Source organism: Engystomops pustulosus, chromosome 10 (genome assembly GCF_040894005.1).
Source record: "Engystomops pustulosus chromosome 10, aEngPut4.maternal, whole genome shotgun sequence".
Taxonomy (NCBI): domain Eukaryota; kingdom Metazoa; phylum Chordata; class Amphibia; order Anura; family Leptodactylidae; genus Engystomops; species Engystomops pustulosus.
Genome location: NC_092420.1, coordinates 2,096,812 through 2,111,529, shown reverse-complemented (window position 1 = coordinate 2,111,529; position 14,718 = coordinate 2,096,812). Strand labels below are relative to the sequence as shown.

Below are 14,718 nucleotides of genomic sequence, written 5' to 3'. Positions count from 1 at the left end.
ATTACACATCTCTCCAGGGACAGTACATAACACTGGCTGCAGAGAGCACAGAGCACAGCAGTGTGAGGTCTGATTACACATCTCTCCAGGGACAGTACATAACACTGGCTGCAGAGAGCACAGGGCACAGCAGTGTGAGGTCTGATTACACATCTCTCCAGGGACAATACATAACACTGGCTGCAGAGAGCACAGAGCACAGCAGTGTGAGGTCTGATTACACATCTCTCCAGGGACAATACATAACACTGGCTGCAGAGAGCACAGAGCACAGCAGTGTGAGGTCTGATTACACATCTCTCCAGGGACAATACATAACACTGGCTGCAGAGAGCACAGAGCACAGCAGTGTGAGGTCTGATTACACATCTCTCCAGGGACAATACATAACACTGGCTGCAGAGAGCACAGAGCACAGCAGTGTGAGGTCTGATTACACATCTCTCAAGGGACAATACATAACACTGGCTGCAGAGAGCACAGAGCACAGCAGTGTGAGGACAATACATAACATTGGCTGCAGAGAGCACAGAGCACAGCAGTGTGAGGTCTGATTACACATCTCTCCAGGGACAATACATAACACTGGCTGCAGAGAGCACAGAGCACAGCAGTGTGAGGTCTGATTACACATCTCTCCAGGGACAATACATAACACTGGCTGCAGAGAGCACAGAGCACAGCAGTGTGAGGTCTGATTACACATCTCTCCAGGGACAATACATAACACTGGCTGCAGAGAGCACAGAGCACAGCAGTGTGAGGTCTGATTACACATCTCTCCAGGGACAATACATAACACTGGCTGCAGAGAGCACAGAGCACAGCAGTGTGAGGTCTGATTACACATCTCTCCAGGGACAATACATAACACTGGCTGCAGAGAGCACAGAGCACAGCAGTGTGAGGTCTGATTACATATCTCTCCAGGGGCTATACATAACACTGGCTGCAGAGAGCACAGAGCACAGCAGTGTGAGGTCTGATTACACATCTCTCCAGGGGCAGTACATAACACTGGCTGCAGAGAGCACAGAGCACAGCAGTGTGAGGTCTGATTACATATCTCTCCAGGGGCTATACATAACACTGGCTGCAGAGAGCACAGAGCACAGCAGTGTGAGGTCTGATTACATATCTCTCCAGGGGCTATACATAACACTGGCTGCAGAGAGCACAGAGCACAGCAGTGTGAGGTATGATTACACATCTCTCCAGGGACAATACATAACACTGGCTGCAGAGAGCACAGAGCACAGCAGTGTGAGGGAAGATTACATATCTCTCCAGGGGCTATACATAACACTGGCTGCAGTCTCAGGGTCGCACCGGCTGACAGGTTCTCTTTGAATTCCTATGTGATCAGACTTACTGCCCCGAACCTCCACTCTGGAAATGAATTTGATTATGTTTGACCGATTTGTTCGTTTCATGTTTCCTTTGGCACTTGAAGCATCGTAGGGATTGATAGCATTAGTCTTCCATTAAGATTATCTGGGATCATATCTCACACTGGATTCTAGAAATAGGGGAAAGCATGACCTGTGACCTTCCCCGGCCTCCTGTGGCTCCTCCTCTGTGACTCTTGCATGACTTGGCCCCTCTATTTCTCCTGCAGGAGCAGCACCTCTGGGTGACACTGAGCAGCTCCTGGCCTCATCCCCCATATAAATGCTACACACAGGCTCCGAGCATTGTCTGGGGTAGGGGGGCTGAGTAGCCATGGAAACCAGATCCTGGAAGAGGCAGAGATGGGGGGGGGGGGGGGGTCTCCGGGAAGGAGGATGCAAAAATCCTCTAAGATAAAACCACGACACCTGTGTCCAAGATGTCACCTGCCTGTTCTATGTTCCCTGTTCTATGTTCTATGTCCCATGTTCTATGTTCTATGTTCCCTGTTCTATGTTCTATGTTCCCTGTTCTATGTTCTATGTCCCATGTTCTATGTTCTATGTTCCCTGTTCTATGTGATATGTCCCATGTTCCTCGTTCTATGTCCCTTGTACTATGTCCCATGTTCTATTTCCCATGTACTATGTCCCATGTTCTATGTCCCATGTTCTATGTGATAAGTCCTATGTGATAAGTCCTATGTTCTGTGCCACATGTTCTATGTCCTATACCCCATGTTATATGTTCTATGTTCTATATTCAATGTTCTATTTTCCATGTACTATGTGATTTGCCCCATGTTCTATGTTCCATATTCTATACCCCATGTTCTTTGTTCCATGTCCCATGTTCTATGTCCTATGTTCCATGTCCTATGTTCCATGTCCTATGTTCTATGTCCTATGTTCTATGTCCTATGTTCTATGTCCTATGTTCCATGTCCCATGTTCTATGTCCTATGTTCCATGTCCTATGTTCCATGTCCTATGTTCTATGTCCTATGTTCTATGTCCTATGTTCCATGTCCCATGTTCTATGTCCTATGTTCCATGTCCTATGTTCCATGTCCTATGTTCTATGTCCTATGTTCTGTGTCCTATGTTCCATGTCCCTTGTTCTTTGTCCAATCTTCTATGTTCCATGCCCTATATCCTATATCCTATGTCCAAAGTTCCATATCCAATGTTTCATGTTCTATGTCCTATGTTCTATGTCCTATGTCCTATGTTCCATGTTCTATGTTCCTTGTTCCATGTTCTATGTCCTATGTTCTATATCCTATGTCCTATGTCCCATGTTCTATGTCCTATGTTCTATATCCTATGTCATATGTCCTATGTTCTATATCCTATGTCCTATGTACTATGTTCTATATCCTATGTCATATGTCCTATGTTCTATATCCTATGTCCTATGTACTATGTTCTATGTCCTATGTTCCATGTTCTATGTTCCATGTTCCATGTTCTATGTTCCATGTTCCATGTCCTATGTCCTATGTCCCATGTTCTATGTCCCATGTTCTATGTCCTATTTTCTATATCCTATGTCCTATGTCATATGTTCCATGTTCTATGTTCCATGTTCTATGTTCCATGTTCTATGTTCCATGTTCCATGTCCTATGTCCTAGGTCCCATGTTCTATGTCCCATGTTCTATGTCCTATTTTCTATATCCTATGTCCTATGTCATATGTTCCATGTTCTATGTTCCATGTTCTATGTTCCATGTTCTATGTTCCATGTCCTATGTCCTATGTCCCATGTTCTATGTCCCATGTTCTATGTCCTATGTTCTATATCCTATGTCCTATGTCATATGTTCCATGTTCTATGTTCCATGTTCTATGTTCCATGTTCTATGTTCCATGTTCCATGTCCTATGTTCTATATCCTATGTCCTATGCCCCATGTTCTATGTCCTTTGTTCTATATCCTATGTCCTATGTCATATGTTCCATGTTCTATGTTCCATGTTCTATGTTCCATGTTCCATGTCCTATGTTCTATATCCTATGTCCTATGTCCTATGTTCTTTGTCCTATGTTCCATTTCCTATGTTCCATGTCCTATGTTCTATGTTCTATGTTCCATGTTCTTTGTCATATGTTCCATTTCCTATGTTCCATGTCCTATGTCCTATGTTCTATGTTCTATGTTCCATGTCCTATGTCCCATGTCCTATGTCCTATGTCCTATATTCCATGTCCTATGTCCTATGTCCTATGTCCTATGTCCTATGTCCTATGTTCCATGTTCCATGTCCTATGTTCCATGACCTCCCCCTTCTCATACATTACACATCACCTTTAAGAAAAGTGCAGAATTCTCTGGTAATTAGTGACAAACAGATGGAGGAGACGCCGCACATTATACAATATAAAGAGACGAAAGACACAGACAAGACACTTGTACACGGAGAGGAAAATAGAGCAACACAACCAGATGTGATGTATCCCGCAGAGAGCGGCAGCCCCAGCGCCCGGAGACAGATGGCAGCCGCCGCTACACGGTGCAGGCTCACAGTATTGTGGGGTACAGATACTATGGATCACAAGCCTGCACATAAGGCATAGGCAGTATTGGGGTACTGTCATTGTAGGGTGAGCGGTGCATCAGTATGTGACTAGAGGATTGTGGGGTGCGTGCAGCGTGGGGTCAGTACATTGTGGGGTGCATGCAGTGTGGGGTTAGTACATTGTGGGGTGCATGCAGTGTGGGGTCAGTACATTGTGGGGTGCATGCAGTGTGGGGTCAGTACATTGTGGGGTGCATGCAGTGTGGGGTCAGTACATTGTGGGGTGCATACAGTGTGAGGTCAGTACATTGTGGGGTGCATGCAGCGTGGGGTCAGTACATTATGGGGTGCATACAGTGTGAGGTCAGTACATTGTGGGGTGCATGCAGCGTGGGGGCAGTACATTGTGGGGTGCATGCAGTGTGGGGTCAGTACATTGTGGGGTGCATACAGTGTGGGGGCAGTACATTGTGGGGTGCATGCAGCGTGGGGTTAGTACATTGTGGGGTGCATGCAGTGTGGGGTCAGTACATTGTGGGGTGCATACAGTGTGAGGTCAGTACATTGTGGGGTGCATGCAGCGTGGGGGCAGTACATTGTGGGGTGCATGCAGTGTGGGGTCAGTACATTGTGGGGTGCATACAGTGTGGGGGCAGTACATTGTGGGGTGCATGCAGCGTGGGGTTAGTACATTGTGGGGTGCATGCAGTGTGGGGTCAGTACATTGTGGGGTGCATGCAGCGTGGGGGAAGTACATTGTGGGGTGCATGCAGCGTGGGGGCAGTAGATTGTGGGGTGCATGGAGTGTGGTGTCAGTACATTGTGGGGTGCATGCAGTGTGAAGTCAGTACATTGTGGGGTGCATGCAGTGTGGGGTCAGTACATTGTGGGGTGCATGCAGCGTGGGGTCAGTACATTGTGGGGTGCATGCAGCGTGGGGGCAGTACATTGTGGGGTGCATGCAGTGTGAAGTCAGTACATTGTGGGGTGCATGCAGTGTGGGGTCAGTACATTGTGGGGTGCATGCAGCGTGGGGGCAGTACATTGTGGGGTGCATGCAGTGTGGGGGCAGTACATTGTGGGGTGCATGCAGCGTGGGGTCAGTACATTGTGGGGTGCATGCAGTGTGGGGTCAGTACATTGTGGGGTGCATGCAGCGTGGGGGCAGTACATTGTGGGGTGCATGCAGCGTGGGGGCAGTACATTGTGGGGGCAGTACATTGTGGGGTGCATGCAGTGTGGGGGCAGTACATTGTGGGGTGCATACAGTGTGGGGGCAGTACATTGTGGGGTGCATGCAGTGTGGGGTCAGTACATTGTGGGGTGCATGCAGTGTGGGGTCAGTACATTGTGGGGTCCATGCAGTGTGGGGGCAGTACATTGTGGGGTGCATACAGTGTGGGGGCAGTAGATTGTGGGGTGCATGCAGCGTGGGGGCAGTAGATTGTGGGGTGCATGGAGTGTGGTGTCAGTACATTGTGGGGTGCATGCAGTGTGAGGTCAGTACATTGTGGGGTGCATGCAGTGCGGGGGTCAGTACATTGTGGGGTGCATGCTGTGCGGGGGGCAGTACATTGTGTGGTGCATGCAGCGTGGGGGCAGTACATTGTGGGGTGCATGCAGCGTGGGGGCAGTACATTGTGGGGTGCATGCAGCGTGGGGGCAGTACATTGTGGGGTGCATGCAGTGTGGGGTCAGTACATTGTGGGGTGCATGCAGCGTGGGGTCAGTACATTGTGGGGTGCATGCAGCGTGGGGGCAGTACATTGTGGGGTGCATGCAGCGTGGGGGCAGTACATTGTGGGGTGCATGCAGCGTGGGGGCAGTACATTGTGGGGTGCATGCAGTGTGGGGTCAGTACATTGTGGGGTGCATGCAGTGTGGGGGCAGTACATTGTGGGGTGCATGCAGTGTGGGGGCAGTGCATTGTGGGGTGCATGCAGTGTGGGGGCAGTACATTGTGGGGTGCATGCAGTGTGGGGGGCAGTACATTGTGGGGTGCATGCAGTGTGGGGGGCAGTACATTGTGGGGTGCATGCAGTGTGGGCTCAGTAGATTGTGGGGTGCATGCAGTGTGGGGTCAGTACATTGTGGGGTGCATACAGTGTGGGGGCAGTAGATTGTGGGGTGCATGCAGTGTGGGGGCAGTACATTGTGGGGTGCATGCAGTGTGGGGGGCAGTACATTGTGGGGTGCATGCAGTGTGGGCTCAGTACATTGTGGGGTGCATGCAGTGTGGGGCCAGTACATTGTGGGGTGCATACAGTGTGGGGACAGTAGATTGTGGGGTGCATGCAGTGTGGGGGCAGTACATTGTGGGGTGCATGCAGTGTGGGGGGCAGTACATTGTGGGGTGCATGCAGTGTGGGCTCAGTACATTGTGGGGTGCATGCAGTGTGGGGTCAGTACATTGTGGGGTGCATGCAGTGTGGGGGCAGTACATTGTGGGGTGCATGCAGTGTGGGAAGCAGTACATTGTGGGTGCATGCAGCATGAGGTCAGTACATTGTGGGGTGCATGCAGTGTGGGGTCAGTACATTGTGGGGTGCATGCAGTGTGGGCTCAGTACATTGTGGGGTGCATGCAGTGTGGGCTCAGTACATTGTGGGGTGCATGCAGTGTGGGGGGCAGTACATTGTGGGTGCATGCAGTGTGGGGGGCAGTACATTGTGGGTGCATGCATAATGAGGTCAGTACATTGTGGGGTGCATGCAGCTTGGGGTAGGTACATGGTGGGGTGCATGCAGTGTGGGGGCAGTAGATTGTGGGGTACATGCAGTGTGGGGGGCAGTACATTGTGGGTGCATGCAGCATGAGGTCAGTACATTGTGGGGTGCATGCAGTGTGGGGGCAGTACATTGTGGGGTGCATGCAGTGTGGGGGCAGTACATTGTGGGGTGCATGCAGTGTGGGGGCAGTAGATTGTGGGGTGCATGCAGTGTGGGGGGCAGTACATTGTGGGTGCATGCATAATGAGGTCAGTACATTGTGGGGTGCATGCAGCTTGGGGTAGGTACATGGTGGGGTGTGTGTTTGGTGTCATTAGGGTGTATGCAGTTTGTACCCAGAGTGTTGTGCTGTGTTATCCTTCTCTGGATCCTAACAGAGCTGGTGTTTCGTGTCTATAGCATCAGTTTGCCTCTAAGCCAACCTAGAACACCTTCCACTTATATGACCCAGTAATCTATCCTCACCTCACAAGCCCCAACTATGCTGCTAAATATAACAGGTCATCCCCTGCCGTGCCCAGCACCCAGCAATGCCACAGCACCCAGAAATGCCACAGCACCCAGCAATGCCACAGCACCCAGCAATGCCACAGCACCCAGCAATTCCACAGCACCCAGAAATCCCACAGCACCCAACAATGCCACAGCACCCTGCAATGCCACAGCACCCTGCAATGCCACAGCACCCAGCAATGCCACAGCACCCAACAATGCCACAGCACCCAGCAATGCCACAGCACCCAGAAATCCCACAGCATCCAACAATGCCACAGCACCCAACAATGCCACAGCACCCAGCAATGCCACAGCACCCAGCAATCCCACAGCACCCAGCAATTCCACAGCACCCAGCAATGCCACAGCACCCAGCAATTCCACAGCACCCAGCAATGCCACAGCTCCCAGTAATTCCACAGCACCCAAACATGCCACAGCACCCAGCAATCCCACAGCACCCAGCAATGCCACAGCACCCAGAAATCCCACAGCACCCTGCAATGCCACAGCACCCAGCAATGCCACAGCACCCTGCAATCCCACAGCACCCAGAAATCCCACAGCACCCTGCAATGCCACAGCACCCTGCAATGCCACAGGACCCTGCAATCCCACAGCACCCAATAATGCCACAGGACCCAGCAATGCCACAGGACCCAGCAATGCTACAGCACCCAGCAATCCCACAGCACCCAGCAATACCACAGCACCCAGCAATGCTACAGCACCCAGAAATGCTGCAGCACCCAGCAATCCCACAGCACCCAGCAATGCCTAAGCACCCAGCAATCCCACAGCACCCGGCAATGCCACAGCATCCAGCAATGCCACAGCACCCAGCAATCCCACAGCACCCAGCAATGCCACAGCACCCAGCAATCCCACAGCACCCAACAATGCCACAGCACCCAGCAATGCCACAGCACCCAGCAATGCCACAGCACCCAACAATCCCACAGCACTCACCATTGCCACAGCACCCAGCAATGCCACAGCACCCAACAATGCCACAGCACCCAGCAATGCCACAGCACCCAGCAATGCCACAGCACCCAGCAATTACACAGCACCCAGCAATTACACAGCACCCAACATTGTCACAGTGAACCCTCTGCACCCCAAATGTACCTGAGTGGATAGTCAGGATTCCTGCCCCCTCACCCTTCATGCCCTTCCCCCCTCTCCTGCTGAACCCCTCATATAACTTGTCCTGTCTTCTCTTCTCTGCAACTTTCTCTCTGAGCTTTCAGCAAGTGTCTGAGACCTCGGGATCTTCTGCTGTGAGACCCCCATTCACACACAGCGGATTTACCTGATTGCACGGCCCGGGCTGCAGTCTCCCCGATGTCTCTGTCCTTGGTGCTGATCTCCTGGATGCGCTGTCCCAGGCTCCTCTTCTCTTCTTCCTCTGAAGTTTCCCGGATCCCTCTGTCCTGCTCCCCGATGTCTCTGTCCTGCTCCCCGATGTCTCTGCCCTTCCCTATGTCTCTGTCCTGTTCCCCGATGTCTGTGTCTTCCTCCCCGATGTCTCTGTCTTCCTCCCCGATGTCTCTGTCCTGCTCCCCGAAGTCTCTGTCTTCCTCCCCGATGTCTCTGTCCTTCTCCCCGATGTCTCTGTCTTCTTCCCCGATGTCTCTGTCTTCCTCCCCGATGTCTCTGTCTTCCTCCCCGATGTCTCTGTCTTCCTCCCCGATGTCTCTGTCCTTCTCCCCGATGTCTCTGTCTTCTTCCCCGATGTCTCTGTCTTCCTCCCCGATGTCTCTGTCTTCCACCCCGATGTCTCTGTCTTCCACCCCGATGTCTCTGTCTTCCACCCCGATGTCTCTGTCTTCCTCCCCGATGTCTCTGTCTTCCTCCCCGATGTCTCTGTCTTCCTCCCCGATGTCTCTGTCTTCCACCCCGATGTCTCTGTCTTCCACCCCGATGTCTCTGTCTTCCACCCCGATGTCTGTGTCTTCCTCCCCGATGTCTCTGTCTTCCACCCCGATGTCTCTGTCTTCCACCCCGATGTCTCTGTCCTGTTCCCCGATGTCTCTGTCTTCCTCCCCGATGTCTCTGTCTTCCTCCCCGATGTCTCTGTCTTCCTCCCCGATGTCTCTGTCTTCCTCCCCGATGTCTGTGTCTTCCTCCCCGATGTCTCTGTCTTCCTCCCCGATGTCTCTGTCTTCCTCCCCGATGTCTCTGTCCTTCTCCCCGATGTCTCTGTCCTGTTCCCCGATGTCTGTGTCTTCCTCCCCGATGTCTCTGTCTTCCTCCCCGATGTCTCTGTCTTCCTCCCCGATGTCTCTGTCTTCCTCCCCGATGTCTCTGTCCTCCCCGATGTCTCTGTCTTCCTCCCCGATGTCTCTGTCTTCCTCCCCGATGTCTCTGTCTTCCTCCCCGATGTCTCTGTCTTCCTCCCCGATGTCTCTGTCCTTCTCCCCGATGTCTCTGTCCTCCCCGATGTCTCTGTCCTGTTCCCCGATGTCTGTGTCTTCCTCCCCGATGTCTGTGTCTTCCTCCCCGATGTCTCTGTGCTGCACCTGATGATGCGTCGGGTCTGGCTCCGGTCTGCTGTGCTGGAGCAGAATGAGCTCTTGGAGAAGGGGATTCAGTCTTTTGGTCCTGAGGGAAGAGAAAGCAGAAGATCCACAGCAAATCATCGTGTAGAGGGGAAGGAGAGATTCACCGGGAGGAGGGTCCAGAGAGCGCACGGTATGTAGTATATAGTGAGGGGGGTATGACTGTAGTATATAGTGAGGGGAGGGTATGACTGTAGTATATAGTGAGGGGGGGTATGACTGTAGTATATAGTGAGGGGGGGTATGACTGTAGTATATAGTGAGGGGGGGTATGACTGTAGTATATAGTGAGGGGGGGTATGACTGTAGTATATAGTGAGGGGGGGTATGACTGTAGTATATAGTGAGGGGGGGTATGACTGTAGTATATAGTGAGGGGGGTATGACTGTAGTATATAGTGAGGGGAGGGTATGACTGTAGTATATAGTGAGGGGGGGTATGACTGTAGTATATAGTGAGGGGGGGGTATGACTGTAGTATATAGTGAGGGGGGGTATGACTGTAGTATATAGTGAGGGGGGGTGGGTATGACTGTAGTATATAGTGAGGGGGGGTATGACTGTAGTATATAGTGAGAGGGGGGTATGACTGTAGTATATAGTGAGGGGTGGGTATGACTGTAGTATATAGTGAGAGGGGGGTATGACTGTAGTATATAGTGAGGGGTGGGTATGACTGTAGTATATAGTGAGGGGGGGTATGACTGTAGTATATAGTGAGGGGTGGGTATGACTGTAGTATATAGTGAGGGGGGTATGACTGTAGTATATAGTGAGGGGGGGTATGACTGCAGTATATATTGAGGGGTGGGTATGACTGTAGTATATAGTGAGGGGGGGTATGACTGTAGTATATAGTGAGGGGGGTATGACTGTAGTATATAGTGAGGGGTGGGTATGACTGTAGTATATAGTGAGGGGGGTATGACTGTAGTATATAGTGAGGGGGGGTATGACTGTAGTATATAGTGAGGGGGGGTATGACTGTAGTATATAGTGAGGGGGGTATGACTGTAGTATATAGTGAGGGGAGGGTATGACTGTAGTATATAGTGAGGGGAGGGTATGACTGTAGTATATAGTGAGGGGGGGTATGACTGTAGTATATAGTGAGGGGGGGTATGACTGTAGTATATAGTGAGGGGGGGTATGACTGTAGTATATAGTGAGGGGGGGTGGGTATGACTGTAGTATATAGTGAGGGGGGGTATGACTGTAGTATATAGTGAGAGGGGGGTATGACTGTAGTATATAGTGAGGGGTGGGTATGACTGTAGTATATAGTGAGGGGGGGTATGACTGTAGTATATAGTGAGGGGTGGGTATGACTGTAGTATATAGTGAGGGGGGTATGACTGTAGTATATAGTGAGGGGGGGTATGACTGCAGTATATAGTGAGGGGTGGGTATGACTGTAGTATATAGTGAGGGGTGGGTATGACTGTAGTATATAGTGAGGGGGGTATGACTGTAGTATATAGTGAGGGGGGGTATGACTGTAGTATATAGTGAGGGTGGGTATGACTGTAGTATATAGTGAGGGGAGTGTATGACTGTAGTATATAGTGAGGGGTGGGTATGACTGTAGTATATAGTGAGGGGGGGTATGACTGAAGTATATAGTGAGGGGGGTATGACTGTAGTATATAGTGAGGGGGGTATGACTGTAGTATATAGTGAGGGGTGGGTATGACTGCAGTATATAGTGAGGGGGGGTATGACTGTAGTATATAGTGAGGGGGGGTATGACTGTAGTATATAGTGAGGGGGGGTATGACTGTAGTATATAGTGAGAGGGGGGTATGACTGTAGTATATAGTGAGGGGTGGGTATGACTGTAGTATATAGTGAGGGGGGGTATGACTGTAGTATATAGTGAGGGGTGGGTATGACTGTAGTATATAGTGAGGGGGGTATGACTGTAGTATATAGTGAGGGGGAGTATGACTGTAGTATATAGTGAGGGGGTATGACTGTAGTATATAGTGAGGGGGGTATGACTGTAGTATATAGTGAGGGTGGGTATGACTGTAGTATATAGTGAGGGGGTATAGTGAGGGGTGGGTATGACTGTAGTATATAGTGAGGGGAGTGTATGACTGTAGTATATAGTGAGGGGGGTATGACTGTAGTATATAGTGAGGGGGGGTATGACTGTAGTATATAGTGAGGGTGGGTATGACTGTAGTATATAGTGAGGGGGGTATGACTGTAGTATATAGTGAGGGGGGTATGACTGTAGTATATAGTGAGGGGGGTATGACTGTAGTATATAGTGAGGGGGGGTATGACTGTAGTATATAGTGAGGGGGGGTATGACTGTAGTATATAGTGAGGGGGGGTATGACTGTAGTATATAGTGAGGGTGGGTATGACTGTAGTATATAGTGAGAGGGGTATGACTGTAGTATATAGTGAGGGGGGTGTGACTGTAGTATATAGTGAGGGGGGTATGACTGTAGTATATAGTGAGGGGGGGTATGACTGTAGTAATAGTTGAGGGGGGGTATGACTGTAGTATATAGTGAGGGGGGGGTATGACTGTAGTATATAGTGAGGGGGGTATGACTGTAGTATATAGTGAGGGGTGGTATGACTGTAGTATATAGTGAGGGGGGGTATGACTGTAGTATATAGTGAGGGGGGTATGACTGTAGTATATAGTGAGGGGGGTATGACTGTAGTATATAGTGAGGGGGGGTATGACTGTAGTATATAGTGAGGGGGGTATGACTGTAGTATATAGTGAGGGGGGGTATGACTGTAGTATATAGTGAGGGGTGGGTATGACTGTAGTATATAGTGAGAGGGGTATGACTGTAGTATATAGTGAGGGGGGTATGACTGTAGTATATAGTGAGGGGGTATGACTGTAGTATATAGTGAGGGGGGGTATGACTGTAGTATATAGTGAGGGGGGTATGACTGTAGTATATAGTGAGGGGGGGTATGACTGTAGTATATAGTGAGGGGGGGTATGACTGTAGTATATAGTGAGGGGGGGTATGACTGTAGTATATAGTGAGGGGTGGGTATGACTGTAGTATATAGTGAGGGGGGGTATGACTGTAGTATATAGTGAGGGGGGTATGACTGTAGTATTAGTGAGGGGAGGTATGACTGTAGTATATAGTGAGAGAGGTATGACTGTAGTATATAGTGAGGGGGGGTATGACTGTAGTATATAGTGAGGGGGTATGATTGTAGTATATAGTGAGGGGTGGGTATGAATGTAGTATATAGTGAGGGGGTATGACTGTAATATATAGTGAGGGGGGGTATGACTGTAGTATGTAGTAAGGGTGGTAGACTGTAGTATATAGTGAGAGGGGGTATGACTGTAGTATATAGTGAGGGGGGTATGACTGTAGTATATAGTGAGGGGTGGGTATGACTGTAGTATATAGTGAGAGGGGTATGACTGTAGTATATAGTGAGGAGGGTATGACTGTAGTATATAGTGAGGGGGGTATGACTGTAGTATATAGTGAGGGGGGTATGACTGTAGTATGTAGTGAGGGGGGGTATGACTGTAGTATATAGTGAGGGGGGGTATGACTGTAGTATATAGTGAGGGGGGGTATGACTGTAGTATATAGTGAGGGGGTATGACTGTAGTATATAGTGAGGGGAGGGTATGACTGTAGTATATAGTTGAGGGGTGGTATGACTGTAGTATATAGTGAGAGGGGGTATGACTGTAGTATATAGTGAGGGGGGTATGACTGTAGTATATAGTGAGGGGTGTATGACTGTAGTATATAGTGAGGGGGGTATGACTGTAGTATATAGTGAGGGGAGGGTATGACTGTAGTATATAGTGAGGGGAGGGTATGACTGTAGTATATAGTGAGGGGGGGTATGACTGTAGTATATAGTGAGGGGGGTATGACTGTAGTATATAGTGAGGGGGGGTGGGTATGACTGTAGTATATAGTGAGGGGGGGTATGACTGTAGTATATAGTGAGGGGGGGTATGACTGTAGTATATAGTGAGGGGTGTATGACTGTAGTATATAGTGAGGGGGGTATGACTGTAGTATATAGTGAGAGGGGGGTATGACTGTAGTATATAGTGAGGGGTGGGTATGACTGTAGTATATAGTGAGGGGGGGTATGACTGTAGTATATAGTGAGGGGTGGGTATGACTGTAGTATATAGTGAGGGGGGTATGACTGTAGTATATAGTGAGGGGGGGGGGTATGACTGTAGTATATAGTGAGGGGGGTATGACTGTAGTATATAGTGAGGGGGGTATGACTGTAGTATATAGTGAGGGGGATATGACTGTAGTATATAGTGAGGGGGGTATGACTGTAGTATATAGTGAGGGGGGTATGACTGTAGTATATAGTGAGGGGGGTATGACTGTAGTATATAGTGAGGGGTGGGTATGACTGTAGTATATAGTGAGGGGGGGTATGACTGTAGTATATAGTGAGGGGTGGTATGACTGTAGTATATAGTGAGGGGTGGGTATGACTGTAGTATATAGTGAGAGGGGTATGACTGTAGTATATAGTGAGGGGGGTATGACTGTAGTATATAGTGAGGGGTGGGTATGACTGTAGTATATAGTGAGGGGTGGGTATGACTGTAGTATATAGTGAGGGGGGGTATGACTGTAGTATATAGTGAGGGGGGGTATGACTGTAGTATATAGTGAGGGGGGGGTATGACTGTAGTATATAGTGAGGGAGGGTATGACTGTAGTATATAGTGAGGGGGGGTATGACTGTAGTATATAGTGAGGGGGGTATGACTGTAGTATATAGTGAGGGGGGTATGACTGTAGTATATAGTGAGGGGGGTATGACTGTAGTATATAGTGAGGGGGGGTATGACTGTAGTATATAGTGAGGGGGGGTATGACTGTAGTATATAGTGAGGGGGGGTATGACTGTAGTATATAGTGAGGGGGGTGGGTATGACTGTAGTATATAGTGAGGGGGGTATGACTGTAGTATATAGTGAGGGGGGTGGGTATGACTGTAGTATATAGTGAGGGGGGGTATGACT

General features: G+C 49.7%; 1 protein-coding gene across 1 annotated transcript in view; it reads right to left on the bottom strand.

Annotated features, from left to right (window-relative positions):
- The window catches only part of LOC140103664 (uncharacterized), a 34,160-nt gene extending 24,381 nt beyond the window's left edge, over positions 1 to 9,779 (bottom strand). The window contains exon 1 of the mRNA XM_072126843.1: positions 8,450 to 9,779. Within this exon, the coding sequence (XP_071982944.1) occupies positions 8,450 to 9,779 (1,330 nt within the window). The remainder of the gene's footprint in view (positions 1 to 8,449) is intronic.
- Between the last annotated feature and the right edge of the window lie 4,939 nt (positions 9,780 to 14,718).